Consider the following 23513-nt stretch of genomic DNA (forward strand, 5'->3'; position numbering starts at 1 on the left):
ACCTAATTGTCAATTACCATTAATACACATTATTAGTAAGTTTGTATCATCCCATAAAGCTACGATTATTAATTATTAGAAACTTTGGTTCATATAACACAGAAAAAAATTGTTCATTATAGTATTTTTACTGCAAATATGGGCAAATTTAATTCACGAACAAGTGCAAATGTCCAATTCATTCGTAAAATAAAATCCACAAAAATTTCCAAATGAATCTAAGTCTTATTCGTTGTTCGTGAATAAAGTTTGTCCCATGCTTGATATAAATGCTTAGAAATTAATAATATATATATACTCGAAGACTGCCACAAGATTCCTAGCACTGATTGTGGAAAAAAAAGATCCATTACGAAACGTCTTCACCTTTCCAATACTGATTAGCAAAATCTCTTGTAACCATTCAACGTCGCGAACTATGCGATCACCATGCAATCTCAATAATAATCATAACTTAATTTCTTGACCAGAAACTTTTTCTCGATGCTCCTATCGACTTGTTTACAAAGATAAGTATAGCCTCGCCTAGGAGGTCGCGATATTTCCGTTAAACATTAGCATGACTTCAACGAACGTTCAATTATCCTTCCCGAGCTCTATCTTGCGTAATGGCACTCGGTATATAGAGCACTCTGATCAATAACTGACTCTGACATTAGCATTACCGCATTTCAAAATTGGCCTCATGTTGCACTTGGCGTTGCCATAAGCGTTCTCCTCGTATTGTTGCTGATTCTGCGTTAAGATCGCGGTTTCTGGATTCATCGCGGGCTTCGCGAAATTCTTCTGAGCAAATACATCGTTGGAGCCTACCATTGAACGATTGAAACGCGACCAATCGTTGATTCTATCCTTGTAGCACGATTCTTGCGCGTTCTGTGATCTGTTCACAGTCTGATTGTTGCTCCAACTGTTTAAATCGCTCGGGATCCAGTTGTAATATGGATTGGGCGACGATTGAACGACGCACCAACCGATTTTCTGGTCCACGACACCCGGCTTCACGTTGTTCGATAAAAATTGCGGGTAATGCTCGTAATTAAATCCCTGACGTAATATCGGTCGAACGTTTTGAACGTTGAATTGCCCCGGAGTCTGACCAAGAAACTGAACGTTCTGTTCCCGGCTGTTAAACGCGACATTTTGATAATAATTCACGTACGGTGGCCAATTCGTCGAATTCGCGGTGTCCACGGTTTGGGGATTAGGAAACACAGGTACGTTGACGTTGCTTCCAACTGGAATTTGTTGCTGGACGCAATAAGCGTCCCTTTGATTGTAGCTGTTGCAATTTGCATCGTTGTTTATACCAGCGATGCTCAAAGATCCGGAAAACCTTGATCCCAGATCGTCCAGCGTGTTCAAACCGTCGCGATTCATAGAGGAAAAATCGTTCGCGAACAAACCGTCGAAATTCGAGCTACTTTTACCGTGCAGTCGACATTTCAACGGGCAATTTATTACGTATTTGTCGAACATATTATGAGAGTTTGGCGGATCGGTCGTGCAAATTTGAACCCCGTCTTGATTCCTGAATTTCTCGTCGTAGAAACCCTTCTGGTGTTTCCCTCTGTTCAAGTATGCGCTGAACGGCGGAAGGATCGCGCTCTTCTCGAAGTTTTCGTAGAACAAAGAATGATCCACGCTGTTTCTCAAGTTCCCGTTAATGTCCCAAGTGTGTTCAAAGTTTTTATCCGCTTGAACGAATGGACATTGGGGATACACCAGGCTGTTCGACTGGCATTTTTCGAGCGTACAGTGATTCGATGGATGATCGAGACTTCTTGGTAAATTTTCTAATACAGATTTCGCAAATTTGCCGATTTTAATATTCGGATCGAACGTTTTAATTTCTCGCGTATTGTTCGCCACGTTCGATCGCTTGTTTATTGTCTCGTTCAACTTCGATCGAATTACGGGTCTCTTCTGTTTCACTTGATGGATCATGGTCTTCGTTATTGTTACGTTACCTTGTCTGTCGCAGGTTCCGCTTTCTTCCAACTACGATTTGTTAAACGGAAGCATTGTGTTTTATATTTTTAATTTCACAGTTTAGGAACGGACGAAAAGATGTTTAGCGTTTGCAAAATTTATCGATATCACCAGTGCTTAATTTTTTGGTTGGGTTTGCCTCTTCGGGGGCGAGCTATTTTGTTCGAAATAAACAAAAATTCAAATCTTCGATATTAGTCAATATGTATTCATCGGCCAGTATCATTAGCCAGAATCATTTCCAACGCTATATCGTTCGGAAAAATAGTTTGTAAAAATAATCTGAAGTCGTTGTTAGCTATAAATAAATAAAACATTAAAATTTGAATTTTTTTGAAATTATTACTATTATCGCTTTATCTCTAAAAAATACATTTTAAAATTAATATTTTCTATGTGAAATTTCCGTCCATTAATGTTTTACATGTTAACTTATTTTTAAGAGTTTCACGCTAACTTTTTTGTGCAATATGATGAACTTGCGATAACCCCAAATAAGATTTTGAAATTTTCCTAACAAAAACAGTATGCAGTAATCAGTTTCAAAATGTGTCTTTGAAATCTAACCTAAGCCACGAATATTACCATTACTAATTTTACTAAATCTTAAATCATTATTAGTAACAAACAAATCAAACTTTAAGTGAATTTTTGCTATTAATCTAAATAAATACCTCCAAATTTCGCTATGTATTAAAATCAAATTCAAAATTCATGCATAATAACACCTTATTCTGACAGTAATCTATAATTGTTATCATTCAGTGACACAATACAAACAAATGCTCGAAATAAGTAAATAAGCAAAACAAACTGCACAATAGCATGTATATCGTGCACGAAATATAAATAACAAAAAACAATAGAAATCGACTGTTTTACTAAGTTTTAATGCGTAAAGAATTTAATCAAGGCTCGAGTATTAAACAATTACGAACCATCTCTGCTTTAGCCAAGTAAACCCAGAGTTTTCGCCACGTGCTGAACTTGTGTTGATCACTGAAGTTGTATCGCATTTCCTTCGAGGCGTACCTGGTCGCCAGAGGACTACGATAATCACAATATTCACTCTTTTCTACCTTCGAAGAACTCATTTTTGCTAGATATCAGGCTAATCTGTGCACAGAACGATATTTGGAACAGTCTTCGTTTAATACGACGCACAGAAAATTTCACAGTCAGCTGATCGACTCGACGCACCAGAAGCTGCGCAGTGACTAGAGCAGAAGATCGACTCTGACGCTCGCAGTGACGCTCGTCGGCGATATATCGAACTATTTCATTCAAACCGCGTTACTACGTCCGCGCAGGGAACATTATTTATTTAAAACGCAATTTTTACTTTTAAGGAAAACAGCATTGAGTGAATTGTTCCGAAATACTCACAACGTGAGTAGAATATATTAATTATTTATGGTCCGACACGTTTTCTTCAGGCAAAATGAATTAAAACGTGAGAACATAACTGTAACAAATATTCATCTATTCCTGAATGATTAAATTGGGACTAAACTTAGTCTATTATTATTTAATTTTGAAAAACTTCAAATTACTAATGATAGTTCCACGTTGTGTCGAATTATGTCAATAAAATATTTCTCGAACCCTGAACCATTGACTAATAAAAATTCATTTCAACGAATTGTTTCAATTAAAAACTGTGCGATTTAATTTTGCCCTTTTCTTGTAAATACAAAATGTGATAGTTTCTGTTTAGGATTTAGCAATATGCAAATCACAAGAATGCCGATATTTTGCAAAGTGGTTCGCGTTTGAACTTCGCGTACAAGGCTTTCTGCATTCTTGCAAATCGTAATGCCATTTGCAGGGACAAGTCAACTGGGGAAAGTACCCACGTTCCATTTTCACGTGGGATCATAAATGACCGATGTCATTGTTCTTTAAACACGAAAGGAAAACCATAGATTGCCACTGGTGCCTATTTGCAAACACTAACTTCCCTTCGTCAGACTTCTGTCATTGTTCCAATACCAATAATCGACACAAATCGATACTGCTTTAAACAATCACCATTTTCATAATATTCTAAATATTCTTTCCATAAAATATCAGAAAAATTAAATACTTAAAGAAAGAAAAAAATACAGATTCTACCACAGTTTCTAAAAATAAAAGTAAATTGTTTCTATCGATTCACGATACCTACCACGTTGGAAGGAGTCATGTTTGGATTCGACCATTCTACGTTCACTGCGCCGCCTTTAAAAAGTATTCCCGCTTCGGGAACCAATCTCCTTCTTCCCATGGCGGCGTCTCGATGAGTTTTGTACGAGACCAATACGTACAGGAGAAAACCGTGTGCATTTCGGTAAATGGCAACTTTGTCAACCTCGTCCGTTACCTGATAGAGGCGCTGAAAACAGAAGTACATCTAGTCAGTGAAAAAGGAAAGAAATACGACAAAAATAAATTAAAACTTCTATATCGTCGAACTTCAGTAATTTCTTTCCTCGATGAATTATTGGATAGTTTCTGGCATTATTCAAATCAGATTTAAATGGTCTGAAATTGATCAACAGTAATCAAATTAAATTTCGTTTAAATAATGAATCTGATGCGAATTAAAAAAAAAAAATAAATCAATAGCTGAGAATACGCTTCTCGTTTATTTTCACTTTCCCATTCTGTTAACGCGTATGATTATGACATTAATTTATATTAAATATACATACATTGTAAACCGTTTTTCTTTTCATTTATCGTACAAGAAACGAGCCTGAGCAAATAAATATGTAAATCGATGTTTAGCCAATGTATTGCCTCGCGTATTCTCGTATCGTATTACAGCTGCGTATTATGAATGAGATACCATCGCCACACAATCAAACACATCAAAGAAACGATACGAGGATATCCAAGAAGTGGATGATACGCATTTTCAAACAACTTACCCTCACGATAGTTTCAGAATCGAGGTGCTGGGGCAACTGGTTTATACAGAGACGACAATTATTAGTACTGGCCACGACACCGATCCTTTTTCCGGGATAAATTTCGTACTGATCCAATTCCTTCACAGCACGAATTGCTTCCTCCTCGGTGGTGTACATGATGAAGCAGTATCCTCTGTTCGTGCCAGAGAAGTCCATCATCAGACGCAGCTCGTAAATCTGTCCGACCGTATTGAATATGTGAACAATGTCGGGCTCGTAATAATTTCTAGGGATACTGCCGACAAAAATCTCGCATTTGGGACCTGGAGGCGGTCCTTCCCATCCTGGGGGTGGTCCTAGCTTCCTCTGTCCATTTACTTGCGTCAACGTAAACTTCGAATCTGCTATGAATTTCAGCAGTTTCAAACAATTTTCCATTTGGTTGTTCATTTCCAAAGCGTTGTTGGCGCTTCGCAGTCTTGGAATCGATCTCGCAGTTCCTGCAATAAAAGTGGAGGGGATGTTATTTTAAACGAAGATTTCGTTCCCTCCTTTTGTCTAAAAAAATTGTTAAAACTAACATCTTTGACATTTCAGTCCTCTTACACGAGACTTTCTTCGGGTATTAATATACAAAGAAATTAATCCTTGGTGTATCGAACAAAACTCTGAGACTATATGCGCGTACAAAAATACTTTAGGTTATTTTAAAATACTGGAAGAGTGAAATTAATATTTTTAATTCCCAGGTTAAGAACCACTGGTCTACGCATTAAGGAAAAGTCGCTGGGGGGCAAGAAAACGTTTTTGAGGGTCAACAAAGAGTTCCGATTTATGACCTGACCTGCAATCGAGTCGAGTTAGGGACACTTTAAATTGGACAGATGAACCACGACTATCATAAATCAGAAGACACTCGAAACCCTCGAAACCTTATTTATTTTTCTTGATTATATCACTTACATTTGTCACGAGGTGTGTAGAAATTACGTTCGACACGAAATACAATATAGTAAAATAGGAATTGAAAAATTTATACTGATAATATATGGTCCCCGGTTACAATTGTTTCAAGTCAATTACAGTTACATTTCCAACATAATAAAAAATTTGAATAAAGTTTTTCCTATGCTTAGAAATAATTAAGAGAACAAATCACATCGTTTTATATAATCGTTCGCTTGTGTGAACAGCGCGCACATTCACACGTTTATGCATATCTTCCAAAACAAGTGAAGACTGGAAGGCAACAATAAACGTGCAACGGTAATTTTAGCATTTTACAACATAAAAAAAAATACACAGTCATGATCGAGCAAAAATAGCCACGAAACGATCGTTCTTTATTGGGTTAATGGAACCAAATATATTTGTATTAATCGATTATTCGATTACAAAGAAAATACTTCGTCTTACTCTTGTAATATTTTTAAATAACACTCACCCAATTGTGTTTTACTATGTTTATTATTGTGAATTTGATTCCAGGGCTCAGTCAATTCTTCGATCTTCAAGCCGAAAGTTGTTTCTTCTGTTTCACGATTCTCAGTCCTGTCGTTCTTAACGCTGGTTGACATTTTAGTTACTTTTTAATAAACTTCACCTTTTTCTTTGTTTAAACACACGAGAGTAGAGGATCAAGTCGATCGGTTGGATTTGACAAATCAGTAGGCAGAGAACAAAGGCTGATTTAAATTAAAAGATCGATAATCGACAAACACACCATCGCGGTTTGAATGGAACTGTGAGCTAAGGCTCTGGCACACCATAACAGGTCAACTATGTAGGGTCAGATGGCGCTTTTTTCGGCCTGCTGCCATAATACTTTAGGGGGAATGTTTTCTCTTCTTTCAACCTGCAACTTTCTTTTCCCTTTTACGTTCAAGCGCTTTCTTCTGTTTTACTTTATATATCATATCCTTGGCTGTTTCTAGAATATCCGATCGAAGTATCGGAGTATCATCGAATAGCCTTGAACATCATTTCTTCCGTTAATTAAAGAGTTTTTAGATGTGTAATAAATATTAAAAGAAAGGTGAAGTTGTCTCTACTGAAAATTTTGCTTCTGTTGAATAATCTATTTAAATTATTCATTACGAGTGTTACCAAATGTGAATCACGTTTGCATTTGAATGTTTAAGTACGTCGTACAAGGATGAAGTGTATTCAATTAAATTTGAAATTCATCTTTTTACTGTTCTCCTTTATATTGCTATGACACGATGGATTTTATACATAAATTCAATTTATACTTATTTTATTTTCGAGGCACAAATTCTCTCTTGAAAGGAACTCTTGAGTTTAGTTTCAAGGGTGATTCGATAATTCCAGATATTCGGTTCGTTACATTGTTGCCCGAAGAACCTGTTAACTCCACTCGAGATTTGAGATAAACGACCTCTTGGCTAGAATTCACCATACAATGTTTCCGACTCGTCACGTGTTCGTGGAGACACACGACACGAGTGGCTCGAATAAAACAAACGCCAATCGATCTGTTTGTCAGAGTACGATTCCACGAAAATTTTTTAATAAAACAACTTGCACTGTCCGGAATTGTGAAACGATTAATATGTGCATACGCTTCTTGTAAAACGGATTAAATTTCAGTCTAATGTAGCAAATATTTTATAATATTTACGTAATTTTTATTTGACGTTTATATTAAAGACTTTTAACCTAAAGTTACTTGACTCATAGACATGTTGCAAGAGTAAGGTGTATAATTTGTCATATATAATATCGCGTGTCTGTACGTACAGTACGTAAAGCTCAATTAACATACTATGACTTGAAATCTTAAGATCAAACGTCTCATGATTCATATCGTTCTAGGCAATTGCCATTCCCTATAATATCTCAGAAGTATACAACAATTTTTAATTTTAAATTTTCAAAGTATGAATTCGATTTTAACACAATTTCTAGGGTTACTGCCCCTGGGTCATAAAAAAGCAAATACACATGGCATTCTTTGAAAGACAATAATTTTCTTTGTGCATAAATAAAAATTGTCATACAGAAAACTACTTTAATTGCATGCTTGCAAGTGATTCAGACTGTGACTCAAAAGAACAATGATACAAAACGATCACCTTAAGGAAGCATTTACCATCAGAATTTTTACCTCATGAATTTGATTACACCTCTAACAAAAATATAATAATTATTTTTCCTGTCGTTCGTACAAAGCTTTACTGTGTAAAAGACCATTCATCGGTTCGACTAAACGCTATCGGACCGGTTCAAGGTACCCGCAGGTCGTCAAGCACATCTATGGTGCTCGTTGCGAAAATTCACACTGTCCTGCGCCAATGCACCGTGCGATAATAGCATTGTTGTTACCTGCAGTACGCAGACGTTATTACGTGACATAGCTCGTGCAACTTGAACCACACGAGTCTTCCTATCTCTTCAGTTGTCGTTCGAACGCGCCGCGATTCGAGTCTTCTTTTTCACAATCCTTCCGATCGAGGTCCACTAATGAGAAAGACAAGACCACGGCACCGTTCCACTCGTTTCTTTACCGATAGCTAATTTAGTTCGTCTTCGACTGGACGTCGCGATGAATTCAGTCGTTCCTCCTCGACGTCGCTTTTAACCGATTTTATCTTCGACATTTCTACAGAATGAGCGAAATAAATCGTTGCAATTTTGTTTCATCCGGTCACCCCGTTTCTATACGTATTTTTTCGAAAATAACTGCGTTAATAGATTGAGACTTTTACGTGGGTCTGGTTACGTTCAATTCTGTCATTGATTTCGTTTTACAGTGATCGATGAAAGTGCACAATTTTGGTTGGTAAATGTGCCAACGAGAGAAGAACATTGATTTAATCAAGAGATTGATTTTTTCTAAATTGTTCTGAATTATTCCGCGCTCGGTGCAAGTTAGTTTTTTCAAGAGTACAAGTTTTGAAACGTTCGCAATGCACATTTAGCCGCGGTGAATTATCGTAATAATGGCTGGTTTCAAAATCACGGTATTGTGACTTCCAACTGTCTAGCTCGTAGTTGGATGATTTGTTAATAGCCTGTGACTTCTCGTAATGCGGCGAACAAGAGTGAGAATTGCGCAAAGGGATCAGGATCAGTCGCTTCTTTGAATTCTCGTACGTCGACAAACATGTGGAACCGGAAAGTATTCATCAGGATCATCGAAGTGGTGTGTAAAAGGAACATTACAAAATTATAAAATTAATTTATGTCTTCTACTTTTCTTTCATCCAACAATTAAAAGAATACTTTTCGAAGTCCTGGGTTCGCTAGTTTTGTTATGAAAAATATTTATACAGAATCAGGCCTTCGTATTTCAGAAAACGCTTTTAATTGGTTTTAAGTTCTTGTTCCCATGGTGTCAAGATAATACCTTCCCCGTTTGCTCTCACAATTAATTATTTATAATTGTTCTGGGAAAGCACTGAATCTATACTTGTTCTCACTTTTAGTTCGTTCGAATTTATTAAAGAAACGTTCAATTTCCAGATACTGTGCGTTGCATCTGTAGTGGCGCTTAGAGTGACTAACGATGAAAGTCGAAGAGTGTTCCATTACCTGAGAAGTCGTAGCAGAGAATGGTCTCTGTTGAACAACGTGACATGGGGTGCCATTGGTACGATTATATTTCCATATGTATTATTCTATTTTCGATTATATAAAAAGAAAATTTGTTAGTTATCCTTTACTGTGTTTATATATATTTTTAATTGGTATTTCGATATTTCTTTTTTAATCCAGGCGCTGCTCTAGCAACTGCGACCTGCGGTGGTTACATAATAATAACGACAGGGCTTCTGATTGCTGCCGCGACAGGGGAGCTTTCTGGTCGAAAGATGGTAAAAGTCTCTTCCATTCTTATTTCTTTCTATACTACGTGCTTGCAACACGAACAGGAATTTTACGTGCACTCTATGAACTTTTAATTTCGTCTTCCTCGACAATTATGCAAGGCCTTGTGGTTCCCTAATAGCCCCATTGTTTGAGCTCTTCAAGATACTATTTCTCCTTTACGGGACACTGCGTCCTTCGACGATACTGATTTCTATCGCGCATTGATGTATTTTCTTTTTTAATGAACGCCTCTAACGCGGAATTTCAGTCATCGAAAAAATCGTTTGTGCATTTGCCTCGAACTTTCTTTCGCACGATTTCAAATTTTCTAATAATTTATTTACACACACGGGAGTTTATAGGATCTTATGTTGAACAAGTAACGAATAAATTATTGCAAGGTTTCAAAAAATATCAATTATTCCGTATTAACACGAATCAGATAAATTCCTTTGCAATTGAAATCAGAAGCAACCGTTTATCCAAGACAAATGAATGGCTCTCTCACGATGTTAATCTACAGCGTTATTATATTTTCCAATATCCTTCCTGGTGTGAATCGTTTTCCCCAAGACACGCCCCGTTCGTTAGGCGCAGCGTATTAACATAATAATCGGGCTGAATTGTGACTTGCCGCGGCGTACTGATAGAATTCTTTCTCAAGGATACTTCTCGCCTTTTTTTTCTTTTAATTTATGCGGGTCAACAAGTCGATCGAGAAACGTGGTAAAAATAGGACATGGATTTCAACGATAGCGTGAGAATATCGACGGCGTATCGCGATAGTTCTGTCATTGAGGGCCAAGGTTAGAAATATCCTTAACGCAACCAACTTTACAAGATGAAGCACGTAACTGCATCCTTGGCATGTGGCAATTCAGCCACGTAATGCGTGCGCTACTGTGACTTATTTAATGACTCATAGCCGAGGCTTGGCGAATCACGGTGATACCTCAACGCAGATCTGCTTCTACTGATTGTCAGACAGACATTTGCATAGATAATATTTAAATGTTAGGGATAGATCGACGTATGTATAAAGAAATCACTGTTTTTTATTTTAAAAGAGATCATTGGAGATTGTTAGTCCATGTGTGTTTGAAACTTGCGATTCTGAGGCTTAAAATCTGTGAATGTCACTTAAATATGTTTGCGAATCAAAGTGATTTGAAGATCACTGCGTGCAATCATTTGGTCGCATGTAAGAGGTACAGAGAATTAGGGTTGCACATCTGGTAGAACCAACCCCAATGTCTCGGGTTTATGGCACGGCAATCGCTATTGAGGAAAGGTAGAGGGACAATAAATATGTACATGTTCGACAGAAACGTAGAAAAAGGTAACTTCTATGGTCTCAATTTAACAGAAAGCCCTTCCGGAGGCCAAATTGTTATTTTAAATAAAAACAACTCGACTTTCTAAACCTCTCATAACAGTGTAAATGGAAGGCAGTTTAAAGCATCCTCAAATGAAAATGAATTGTTACGATGAAATAGGATTAGAAATTTAAAAGAGCCAGTATTGTATCTTTCTGATAGAAAGTCTTTAAAAGGAACACCTTTTGTCAGTCCCTGAAAACAAAAATTTAATACACGAATTCGTGAGGATTTCGTCTTTGTTCTTTGATTCGGTATGAGAAAGGAAGTGATAGGCGGAAGGAAGTCATTAATATTTAACGATCACCGTTACCACATACCTGAAGGTTCCTTTTTTTTATTTAAGGAATCGTTCTTTCTGGGACTCGGTGTCGTTCTTTTTGGCATCGTTGGCGCTTTGTCCATGGCCTCTATTGAAAACGTTCCTGAGGACTTGGTAGACAATGCCGCTGTCTTTGGTGCGCTGTGCTTGTTGACTGCGTTGGTTTTTATCGCGGACTTGCTTATTAGTACACCGAAAAAGAAGATCGAACGGGCCGTGGCGAAACACTTGGCTGCTAAGACCGGTAAATCACAGGGGACGTTAAATTAACATCGAGACAAGAAATTGTCATTCGAAATGATTCTTGAAACTTCGTAGAAAATATTTTTATTAATTTCATCACAATATTCTTCCTCTCTAAAATCAATAGCTAAAAGTCAAGCAACCATGTTCACCGAGAAAGAGTCGAAATCCCCAAAAATAAGTAGCCCCAAAATCTCGAAAGAGGACGACGACGGTACTGTTAACGATGGATTCGAAAAGCTCGACGAGCAACATCAAAAGAGCGCAACAGAATTGTCCGAAAACGCTCGAAAACGGGACCACGATCGCAGAGACGATGAAAACGAGCGCTACGTTCGCGGGGAGTCGGAACCGAAAGAGTACACGCAGAACTTCGAAAACGGAAGAGCTCTCAGAAATTCGCAAATGCAAACGAACGGGAAAAGGAACTCGTACAAAATGGACCACAGAATGGACGTGTCTACGGTAGTGTACAAAGCTCAGGACATTTATCAGCGTCCTGTGGACGAAGTGGACACGCCTCGTTTCCCGACCGAAACGAACAACAGGAGCGAAATTATGTTCGCGAAAATTGTCAACCCGGGCGTGAAGATAATGAAAGTTGAGCACGATGTCGATGAAACTCTCGACACTTACAGGTACGTTTCATCTCATTCTGAGTGAGTTTAATTTTTCTGACATTTCGTTATTGAAGTCATTTAATCCACTAAAATTGTTTTTTTTTTGTTAATTTTCCGTTACTCGATATAGGATCTTCCACAGACTTTCGACATTTTTTTTTCTTGTTAAAAGCTACTCAGCTTGGCTAAAGGGAAAATGATCTTCGCCTTTCTATGCCTTTTATGGCCAGTTAACGGGAGGTCTCTGACATCTGGTCAGGCCCGAATTTCGCCAAGTATGGTTGCCTGGTTTCTGTCACCATGAACAATGTGTGAAAAGAGGAACTCTTTTGGGAAACAGACCCGCTAAAATACAAACTTTCTTACGCACTGGTGCTCGAAACCATGTGTTTTCTGTGTTAATTATCCACGAGGGTAGTTCACGAATTAAAAAATTTCAGAAATATTGAAACATTTCAATAAAATAATTCATAACTATTTTTTTTTCATATAATATTTAAAGATACACTTTGAAAAGGTGAAACTACCCCTGCACGATATTTAAATATTTTCACCTGTAAATTAGAGAATAACTTTTCATGAGTTAATCAGTCAAAATTTGTATTACAATATTTATTCTTATCAAAGCAGAGACTTTCAGAGTACCTCAATTTTTGTACGAGATCCTGTGTTGCATTAACTAGTGAAAGGGTTGAGACTTCTTCTTAGATGATTGGTTACCTTTTGATCGATGTACGAAAATTTCTTCACACGATGGATTCTCGTTTTACGTTCGTAGATATTCCGACACCAGCCAGTACGACAACGTACCTATTCGGATGCGAGGAATGTCGCCGAGTCAGAAAAAGAATCGCGATGTCACTTTCAAGATTCCACCGCCACCGAAGGGTTACGGGAAGGTTTACGACAAAACCAAAGACGAAATGGAGATGCTCGAAGAGTGTTTCGGTGTACTTCGAACCACCAGCACGGGAACACAGACACCTGGAATTCGATCGCCATCGTCACCGACTGATCCCGGATACGTTCGACACACAGCCAGCAATTGGCCTCAAGAAACCAAGACGAAAACACCTGGTCACAGTCCCAATCACACATTAAAGGCATAAAACTTTGATTCGATATTAATTTTCGTAACTCTGCGATTGGAATTCGTCTTGCCTCGTTTCTGAAAGACTTATACGCGCGCTTTTTAATTGAACGATTACTATTCTCACTGCCTTCGAACGTAAATGCTTGCGGAGATTAGGAAAACGTTAGCGTGAATGTAAAACGCGACGTCTAAAGTTTATTTCAAGAGTGTGTATTACGTAAATCTGTAATTAATTGGTATCTTCGATGAGTTCTGAGAAAGGAGTAAGGAATCGGACGTGAAATTTCGTACACGCGAACGTTCTTCGTATATGTAGAAATTTTAATATAAAGTTTAACACCTCTGTTCACATCGATACGCATACGTACAATTATTAATAATAATGTCTCCTTGTGATAACATGTAACCGCAGCTTGTTAGTCTCCATCAGAACGTACTCGTTAAAGATTAGTCTGCAATCGGATTTACATAAAATCTTTCGTGTACCGTATTGTTTCTTTTTCTTACACTTTGTATAAATAAACGATTGTACTGAACACCCGAGAATTGTTATTTTATTCGGCTGTCGCGAAATTGAAAAACAAAAAGAAATCAATCGGAAAACGCAGTTCGCGACCGAGAGTATCGACGTGTCATGCTAATTAAGCTTCATTAGACCGTCCACCTCCCCTTCGACCATTCACACAGTTCTCCTTTCCTCTAAAACGTTTCTAAACGCGTATTTACAGAGCCGAGAATAATTGCTTAGATACTTGAGCATTGGTTTCTCTTCTTCTTCGTTCTTCTGTACATCAACGTTGTTACGTACAAAAATTGATCCACGTTGACGAAGAATCACGATCGTGCGTTCTCATTTTCGAAACGCTCGTGAATGAAAACGATATGGTGTAACTAGATCATCTTATTATTTTATGAAATTGATTTTTTGGATCGACGTTGTTGGGTTCTACTCTCCATCGCGTTCAACCGAACGCAACGTTCTCGATCTTTTACATTCTACTGGTATCGAGGTACGAGTTTCTGAATTATTTATTGCATCGTTGCTACATCGGTCAATGTCGATTGAAGAAAATTCGTAGAATGTACACGAGGCGCGGGGAACACTGCCACGACACCGGAGAAAATTCTAAAGATTCTAGGTGTAACAATTTCTACCTTTCTTTTGCGTAAATATCGTGGTCGTTCCTCTCCTTCGTCGCTGCTAAAGCTTTTTCGAGGTATATACAAATCGAAAGGCTTTAAAAACAAAATTCATTACCTTGATCGCATTTTCTCCCGGCAAATCTCATCCAAATTGTTCTACAAAAATTTTTACATTCGTCTCCATCGTTAATAAATAAATAATAAAAGAGTAAAACGCGCGTGTTATCGACAATCTTCCCAAACCACGATTAACGAAACGATTACATTTTTCCACCGAATAAACTTTCTTCTCGCGTGCTTCTTTTGGTTCGGGGACTCGACAGACTTATTTCTATTTCCCGGGATTGCATCGTACAAAAAAAAACACGCAAGAAACACGCCCAAAGACACGACAAATAATTCCTTACCAAAGTTTTACAAACTCACGTATTTTACAGATTCCTCAGGAACGGATCTTCCCATCTTCTTTATCCGTTGTTTCACGCTTATTTCTTTTAAATACGTATGTACAGCGTTTCGTTACCGATCAATCGGCGAAAAGTATTGGTATTCCCATTCACGCTGCCAACGAATAAACGCAGAACAGATAAATAAAAAACTCAATAATTTTATCTCATTCCAAAACCAATGCCAGCGCCTTGATTGTTGGTCGCCCTCTGTTCCATCGTGATGTATTGTCTAATCAGTCGCGAGATTTCGTGAGCTTGCTCCGTCTGGAGCCTGGTGATACGCTGCTGCATCAGATTGCCACACTTCATGTCCAGGTACAAGGTTCCTTCCTCAGATTTTACCTTCCTGGTAGAGATCACCTCGGAGTACGGATAGTGGTGCAACGTCTCCTGCACATTTTTCAACCATTTTATTTCGTATATCAATAAATAATTAATTATAGAAGTCTATATTCATCCAGTCGTTATAAAAAAATTACGATCGTATGCTGTTGTGGCCCTTCTTATGAGAAGAGGTTAATTGTTTGATTTTTAAGATCGAGACTTTTCAAATTGAAAATGCAAACATTTAGTAGAAACAAAGGCTGTTTGAAATTGAAGATTAATATGTAAATGTGAAATTATATCCATGGTATTAAATCGCTTACGTGAGTGATTAGATCAATGAAGTGCACTCCATGTCTGTTCAGTGCCAGTATATGATCGCCACCCTTTTCTTTCCCTTCGGGCACCCGTTTCACGGCGAAGAAGCTGGACCCGAACAGCGGCCATTTCCACAAAATTTCTAAGGCAGAGTCGACGTTGATAGAACATATATTCTTTAAACGAATTAAGAAGGAGAAATGGGTTAATTGAAAGCTTACCAAGAACTTGAGCTTTGCAAGCAGCTACTGCGTTGAGCTGTACATTGTTCCACGCCTGTTGGACCATGTTCGACCACTGCTGGGGCCGTGGCTCTCTTAAACTGAGCACAGGTTTTGGCAACAGATATTTTATTTCCTTGGTGGTTGGTTCGTGCGCCATGTCTGCTGCTCTGTGGAGAAGGGCTGCTATCTGCGCCATGTCATACTGGGGGAAAAAAACGAAACTTGATTAGAACTTTTGCGACAAAAATAGTTTGGGAATTTAGTGGTGGTTAACAATTTACGATTATTATTTATTTAAAAGCTTACGACGACTTCTTGAGGTAAGTGTTCCCCAGGCAAGACCAGGAGAAGACCCTCCAAGTAGTCCGGAGCGATTTGGTTGAACACAACTTCTATGTACAGTGGAGCATCTAGTCTAAGAGGGTAGTACCAGACGGATCTAAACAAAACAAAATTGTATCATAGATTGGTAATACATTTAAACATCATTATATACTGTGCTATCCACGATCAAGTTTTCTAAAAAGCTTCCTCACGAATCATTCTTGAGCAACGTTTTCAGACTTGTTTACGATCAGAGACGAGGAAATTAATTTCCGTTTTTTTGTATACCTGCAGAATATTAAGTAAAAGACTTGGTGATTCTTATGGAGTTCCGTGGTCACATCGAGCACATATTCGTCTCTAGCTAATGGCATGGTGAACGCATCACCGTCAACGATGCAGTATAACGAGAATTCGTCCATTTCGTGGGGATGTCTCACGGATATTACGTTGCACATTTCTTCGATAACATCCTGTTAAAATAAAGAATTGGAAAAGAAGCTCCGCGATTCTACACAGAGTTTTCTTCATCCCTGATGGTTTCGTAGATTAACACCTACCTGCACCACCGTCGTACATTTCGTGTTGATGACCCTCTCTGTTCCACCTGGCAGTCTATAAATCTGTCTCTTGGCATTTCTGCCAGCGCTGATCGCCATAATCTCGTCGACGCTGGGCACGTTCTTCCTCCCACCGTATTTAACAGTTTTCCTGAGGTTCTGCAGGCACACCGTGGCGGTCCCGTGATAAGCCCTGCGCTTGTCGTACGCCGCCGTTTCGAGGTACTTGGTGAGATAAGGCCTCAGACCGTCGCTGCAGGTGAAATAGGCAGCGACGATGCTGAAGATCCTCCAGCCACGCTGACAACTGTCCGGATTCGGGCTCTTGTTGTTCGTGGTCTGTTTCATCAGCTGGCAGTATACCTCGTCCCGCAAGTGCTCGTACTTATGACAGTGCTGCAACAAAATAGCTCGGTGAGAACGAAGTACCTCGGGCAGCCGCGATTCCAGTTGCACGGAGATTCAACAGAAGTGAAAGCGCCGGGTTTCGCTCTCGGTAATTGTTTCGAGAATTAACGCCGCGCGAGTAATTGCTGCCTACGGTGGTGTGGAGAATAGCTTTTTTGGGACGAACGAAGACGGAAAGATCGTAGCAGTGGAATCTTTGATGATGTGCAAGTTAATTTGAATCAGATTGCCTTGGACTCTACGACTCTCTCTGTTTCCAGGTTTAATTAAAACTGAATCAAGGCGAAGGATTCCGAACACTTGGTTTCGATTATGAGAAATTAATTGCGAGCTTGTGGAAGTAACGAAGTTGTCATCATTAATGAAGCGATCGAAACACTTTCTGAGAAATTGTTGCGTAGACAGTTGGTATGATTGAAGAGTATTATAAATAGAATCTACGATACATTAGAAATTAGAATACGTTTTTGTTTGACGATTTCACGGATATCGGTAGCTTTAATTGCTACATTACAGTGAAATTTTGAAAGTGATCTAGAAACACGAGGAGAGTGTAAACTTTCAGATACGTATTACTGTTGCTTTTAATTGTCGGACAAAAATTGTTGCTCACCATCAGAATAGTGTAAACGCATTTTACTTCGCTGGTGTCTGGAGGCAGCGGTTGATCTCCCATGTACCTCATGAGACAGACGAAGCACTCGACAGCCAACGCGCTCAAATCTGCGTCCAGCCTCAAAAGACTTTGCTCGATCGGCACTGGGGAGTACTTGACGAGATCCACCTGCTCCTTCCAGGTCCATTCCGCACCGTCCTGTTGACCTTTGCTCTTCTTGTTCTTCTTTTTGCTCTTCAGAGACTCGATGACTTTCAGAGAGCCACTTATGGACCCGTCTGCAGTCTTCAACATCTCGAATCTGTCGAAGGGAACGTGTCGTTCAAAAATTCTGTCATTGTTATCCGCGGGACAATCGCGCGAAGCTCCGATCGCGTAAGAAGACTGTTAGAACCAATTTAACGACGAAACGGGACTTGGAGGTGACGTGGGTAATAGCTTTCCAAAACGGAAAACGTCTCGTCGGAGGAGCAGAAGGCCGTAAACGGATTTTCCATTGCAGGATGTTGTCACAGAGGAGGAAAAAGTCCCGTTGAGAGTACTGGCTGGGTGGTCGTCACTTGTCAAAGTCATGTTTAAGAAGTCTGTTCTCTAGTTAGGTGTTCTAATGATCCTCCTTTAACTTTTGCTCCCCGCAACCTGCTGGTTCGTTATCGTCTTTACGACGTTTCTATACTTTTATGTTTCTGCATTAAACAATGTTTCCTTCTTAAAACAGTACTGACAGTCTTTTGCGCTCTATAGCGCGTTACTATTTAATTGTTTACGGGATATAAGTGTACGGTCAAAACGTTATGCATAACTGGAGAGAAATTGCGGTTCATTAGATCCAAACAATGTCTTCTTTCTTCATCGTGCACGATGAGGCAAGACGGTAACGAGACTGAGAACACTTTGAACCCGATGCTGTTATTACCATGCATTGAAATCACCCGAGCGGCGTTTGTATTAATATTACGTTCACGATTATAATATATGAAAATCATTTTGACTTTTTAAAATCGTTGATAATTAATCAAAATTAACGAGCCATGTGTCAATACATAGCACCGAGTTCATAAAGTTAATAAAAGTTTGCAAATTGTATTCTTACAAACACGTGATTGCAGTTGGCGATTACTGTTGACGAGGTTTATGTCGAACTTCAGTACATCGTTTGCAAATTATTGCGGAGCAGTTGCGTTCGCGACGAGTATTTTTACAATATGTTCCCGTTGCACTCAGCAGCGACTAGCCAGCCACTCGTAAAATATGTATTTCAACAAATCCTCGCGTTCGACGAACGAATCCGATTTTGATGAATCGAATACCGATTGGCACGATACGAAACGCCGCGAAACGGTAACTCGCGGATCGTGGACCGATGCCCAAAGAAGACGAGGAGTACCGGTTAGCCGCGCGTTCACCAAGATGGTCGATGCTACTCTGAGAACCGCAGTGCGTTATGCTTTCTCAACACGGTCGACTCGGGTTTCTTGCGTAAGAGAGGCCAATTAGTCTTTAACATTAATTTCCCTTTTATTACGGTGCCGCGGTTTGGTAAAGGTATTTTTGCTAGTGCCAGAAAATGATCCCCTTTCTCGATATAAGATGCTTTTTGAGTACTTACTGATCCAAGCCTAGAGCAGCGTGCAACAGGTTGCAAAAGAGAGGAGTTAAAAATTGCGATAAGACGTCTTAAACAGTTTCGTATTTTTCGAATCGTTCGTTAAAATTTAAAATAATATTACAATTATTCAACGTAATATAAATAAAAATGTACCACTGATTCACGAACTTAATAAAAATACTACAGGGACAAAAGGTTGCCAACCACTGGCATACAGGATGTCCCGTAATAGGTGATACAGCCTTCAGGGTTGTATTACTTTTCCTGGTACATCGTACAGCTGATTACTCAATGATTATAAGTATGTCATCAGAGTACCACTAGACTCTCAAACAACATTCCTAATCCCTTATGGAGTTAACTTTCTTATAATATTTAAAGTATTTCATGAATATTTGCATTATAGAAATTCCCCTGAAGTGTATAATCGATCCAAATTTCGTTTAAAAAGTTTCCCAGGCAAGTTGTAACAGAGTCTCGCGAAATTTGTAGGAAAATGGATTGAAGAACGTCGAACGATTACTAACTTCTCTGTGCTTTGCCTGAAATTCAGCATGGCGTATTGCAAAAGAGAGTGCTTTCCATCGTTGACCACCGGCCCGCTCTCGTAGATACCATCTTCTTGCAACCTGCCGTTGTCTTCCGGTTGCCGCCATTCCTGGTTCGGGCTGAGTCGCTGGTTCTGCTGGTTTTTCTGATGGTTCGTCTGGTTCGTCGCCGACACGTGGTTCGGCACACGACTCGCGGGCACGTGGTTCTCGTGATTCGAGATAACGTGATTAGATTGACCGTGAGACTGGACGTGATTCAGAGAACCGTGATTCGCCTGCGACTGGATCGATTTCGTGATCTGGGATACGTGGTTCTCGTGATGGTTCGGCTTGTGCAACGGCTTCTGGTCGATCTGTAAACGAATTACACCGTGTTATTCATTTTATATATTTCATACCATCACGGTATCATCATTTGAAAAAATCGACTGTTAAATGATTTACACTTTTCATTTCGTATAAAAATAAACAAAATAACAATTTTGTACGTATGCAAATAGTCCTCGCTATTAACTGTAGTAGATGTACGTACATTTAAAACCATGTCTCTGAAAAGGGTAAATAGGAACGCATTTAAAAAAAGAATTGATATGTCTGTTTTAAGAAGTGGTAAAATTAATGTATAGTGGAATACTGTATTCAGTTAATTTCATTTTAAAATTATTCTATCTTTCGGAAGAAATGCACGTATAATTTGTTCCGTTGGTTGATGCAAGATTCAAATTTTGATGCTATTGAATTCGTGGGAGCTCTGGATGATTTTATCTCGAACTTTTGCACTTATTAATAATTATGTTAAGACTACTGAGAGAACAGAAATAGACGATCGAGGAGAATCTCGACTCGTTTGCTGAAAGACACGAAATTGAACTTTCACACAACTTCTAGGAGAAAAACCTCGATCTGGAGCAAAGGAAACCGTTTCACTCTTTCCCAACCAAGCGATTATTATTAAAATACTAATTAGGTTTAGTAAATTATTTAAAGATAGGTTAATGCATTTCGAGCGACACGTTGGCAATTAAACGATGTTGTGATTAAAGAATCATATTTCACTGGTTAAGTATCGTTTCCATTGACGTCGCGAGACTGGATTTCATTTTTCGTTGACACGCTTCTTCCGTTTCATTATTCCCGAAAGATCAAGATGTTACATTCGACTACGTAAATTACCAGTGTATAATCCTCGCATGTGGGCGGTACGTCGCCCTGGTTTCGCGAGTGATTTACACGAAGGTATCTCAAACCTTTCCTATTATTCATTTTCTCTTTCAGCTACTATTTCCTGCTTTTCACCATCACAGTCACGGATATCTCGGATCTATCGATCGATCTCGCAGACGAGAAAACGGGTTTCCCTGCACGCGATCGAGAACAAACTCAGGAACGCGAGAAACAACATGATTAGCAAGATTCAAATATCATTTTCCTTATTTTACCGATGAAACGGTTCGATAGAATTAATAAATTAACTGGTTAAACAGTGTCTGACATATTTAAACACTTTTCTCTACTAAAATATATTTTTTTGTTGATCTAGAAACGACAGTAAGCGCTACTTTCATCGTAACAGAGTTTTATTATTTAAAATTTGAAAATTATTGTAAAAATTGAATTGTATATTTAAAAATCATTTCTCCATTATGGTCTCCCAAAGGTTTACAGTTGAAATTACTAACCTTATAAAAGATCGAAGTAAACTAAAAGTTTAAATAATTTTATCAATAAATTATTTATTGATTGCAGAGAAAATTTTAAACACAAATAAGAAACCAACGTGCTTCTGAGTTTATAGCAAAAAATCGATATAATTTTTACTCCATACGCAATTTTAAAGCACTCGTAATATCGTGAAAGTTGGAATTTATAGCCACGCATGATTGCTTTTATTATTTTCTTCTAATATATATTTACTAAATTGTGATTTCGTTCTTCTGGTCTACGGGAATGATATTGCAATAACACGACCGCCAATTCACTGCAATTTTCAATGTAATGGGCAGCTATTATACAAGAAGGAAGAAATATTTAGCTCGTTGTCAATTTTTATGACTATCAGGGTAGTCTACTTTAAATCAGAATTATCTGCCAAAAGAAAGCAACGATTCTTGTCCTAATTTTGAAACGGCTGTTGTTTCTTAATTACACGTTCCACATCTGACTTTATCTCGCGAACATGAAAGTTCTGCATTCCGTTCTACATTACAGTTTAAATTTCAACCCAATAATATCGTACTTGTTTGAATAGATTCTGACGTTACTAATTTTTGTTCTTCGTTCGATAGAAAGCTGCGGATGAAGACATAAATTTATTCATAAAAACCTGAAGCCTAGATCGCTATAGCCGGTTACTGCATTCTCTGTTCACTTCTGTCATCGATTTATATTTCCATAAAGTGTATTTGTAATACTTGCAACACTTTCGTATCAATAAAATTATTCTTTGTACCACTTAAACTCTACTTTTACTTATCTCAATTTGAATAATTTCTTTGTTTACAATTTTAATGAGAAGAATCGTTGCGAAATATTCTCTAAAAATTTTTTGAAATAAATTCGAAGCCTCTGCGTAGTTTCTCAAGGAAGGAACAAAATAACACCTGGTATATCGATATCTAAGCTTTTACCGACAAAACCTGAATGTACCTGAGCAAGCGGGATAAGCAGATGTTGACCCTGACCTACATATTCGTTAATGCATCGTGGTACCGTGGAAGACGCGAACACACATAGTTACGGTATAGTATTAATAAGAACAATCCACTCGATTTTCCTCGGCCTGTTTGCGGGTTAAATATAGTTCCCACTGTGTCGAAGATTACGGATTCAAAAAGTAATATTTACTTACCGATCTATAGCGAAGGAAAATAATGTAAATGTAAAGCATAAAGTATCGTGACGTGTTCGTGTTAGTTAATTTAAATTGTTTTATAATTATTTATACACTGTCCCAAAAATATCAGAAATTCTTTTGTATACTCTTGACACTGGTTGTTGAAATATCGTGGGTATTCTTTTCAGTAATGTCTCGTTTATAACTATTTCACACTGATTCGGATACAAAACCATAAGTACACGCTCGTCGGGAAATTGCGATGCAGTAAAAAGCTAAGCCATCAATGTGTGCTACTTTTTAACTTCAAAAGGAGTTGTACTGCTCAGCCACCCATGGTACTCGCCTAATTTGGCTCTCTGCGACTACTTTTTATTTCATAAATTACGGGAAAAACAGTTGAATACGATATCGAACATCCACGAGGCGGCGATTATCTCTTTTTACGGCATCTCGATCGGAGATTGCAAAATGTATACTTTCTTCAAAGGAACGTATTTTCAATAATTATCCATGAAAGTTATGACTATTTTTATGAAAAAGTGTTGCTACAATTTAAGGATACTTTTGGTACATATTAAAATTACCACGATAAATTATTTTTTATTAATGTCATTTGAAAAAAACATAGTGAATGGACGCAGTAAAGTTACTTATTAGTTAAAAATCTCTAAAAAACAGTATAGTTTCTTCTCGCCATACTCGCTGAATGAATTCAAAAGTAGTGAATTAAACACAGGAGAAAATTAAAATACACAAACAATGTCAACTCCTAGTACGGATA

The 23513-nt window shown here is 38.3% G+C and overlaps 3 protein-coding genes across 6 annotated transcripts in view; 1 reads left to right on the plus strand and 2 right to left on the minus strand.

Annotated features, from left to right (window-relative positions):
* LOC122396892 (adenylosuccinate lyase) overlaps positions 1 to 8823 on the minus strand; it is a 37556-nt gene extending 28733 nt beyond the window's left edge. Inside the window, exons 1-2 of one of the 2 annotated variants that reach the window (XM_043395635.1) lie at positions 8629 to 8823; positions 2931 to 3062 (exon numbers count right to left, since the gene is read on the minus strand). In XM_043395635.1, coding sequence (XP_043251570.1) covers positions 2931 to 3062; positions 8629 to 8823 — 327 coding nt within the window. Of the gene's footprint in view, positions 1 to 2930; positions 3195 to 8628 lie in introns of those variants that run through there. The other variant, XM_043395636.1, reaches the window with a different exon arrangement.
* A 110-nt stretch (positions 8824 to 8933) lies between these two features.
* Positions 8934 to 13595, plus strand: LOC122396894. Its single transcript, XM_043395640.1, has 6 exons — positions 8934 to 9051; positions 9372 to 9498; positions 9624 to 9721; positions 11439 to 11658; positions 11785 to 12295; positions 13056 to 13595. Exons 1-6 carry the CDS (start codon positions 9013 to 9015, stop codon positions 13384 to 13386), a joined length of 1326 nt encoding a protein of 441 aa, XP_043251575.1. The 5' UTR covers positions 8934 to 9012; the 3' UTR covers positions 13387 to 13595.
* A 75-nt stretch (positions 13596 to 13670) lies between these two features.
* LOC122396891 (unconventional myosin-XV) overlaps positions 13671 to 23513 on the minus strand; it is a 72591-nt gene continuing 62748 nt past the window's right edge. For all 3 annotated transcript variants that reach the window (XM_043395634.1, XM_043395632.1, XM_043395631.1), the window contains 8 exons: positions 19873 to 20249; positions 17734 to 18037; positions 16713 to 17108; positions 16441 to 16625; positions 16135 to 16267; positions 15826 to 16030; positions 15610 to 15746; positions 13671 to 15352 (listed from right to left, as the gene is read on the minus strand). In XM_043395634.1, coding sequence (XP_043251569.1) covers positions 15122 to 15352; positions 15610 to 15746; positions 15826 to 16030; positions 16135 to 16267; positions 16441 to 16625; positions 16713 to 17108; positions 17734 to 18037; positions 19873 to 20249 — 1968 coding nt within the window. In that variant the 3' untranslated portion in view covers positions 13671 to 15121. The remainder of the gene's footprint in view (positions 15353 to 15609; positions 15747 to 15825; positions 16031 to 16134; positions 16268 to 16440; positions 16626 to 16712; positions 17109 to 17733; positions 18038 to 19872; positions 20250 to 23513) is intronic.

The sequence above is a fragment of the Colletes gigas genome, unplaced genomic scaffold (genome assembly GCF_013123115.1).
Source record: "Colletes gigas isolate AHSC1104 unplaced genomic scaffold, ASM1312311v1 Colletes_gigas_Sc00008, whole genome shotgun sequence".
Lineage (NCBI taxonomy): Eukaryota > Metazoa > Arthropoda > Insecta > Hymenoptera > Colletidae > Colletes > Colletes gigas.

What these genes read in the sequence shown, in the direction of transcription:
- LOC122396894 (XM_043395640.1), top strand. Translation starts at nt 9,013, where the DNA reads ATGTGGAACCGGAAAGTATTCATCAGGATCATCGAAGTG. An exon ending in TCATCAGGATCATCGAAGTG is followed by an intron (nt 9,052 to 9,371) that starts GTGTGTAAAAGG and finishes TTCAATTTCCAG; the next exon opens with ATACTGTGCGTTGCATCTGT. An exon ending in GAAACTCTCGACACTTACAG is followed by an intron (nt 12,296 to 13,055) that starts GTACGTTTCATC and finishes TTACGTTCGTAG; the next exon opens with ATATTCCGACACCAGCCAGT.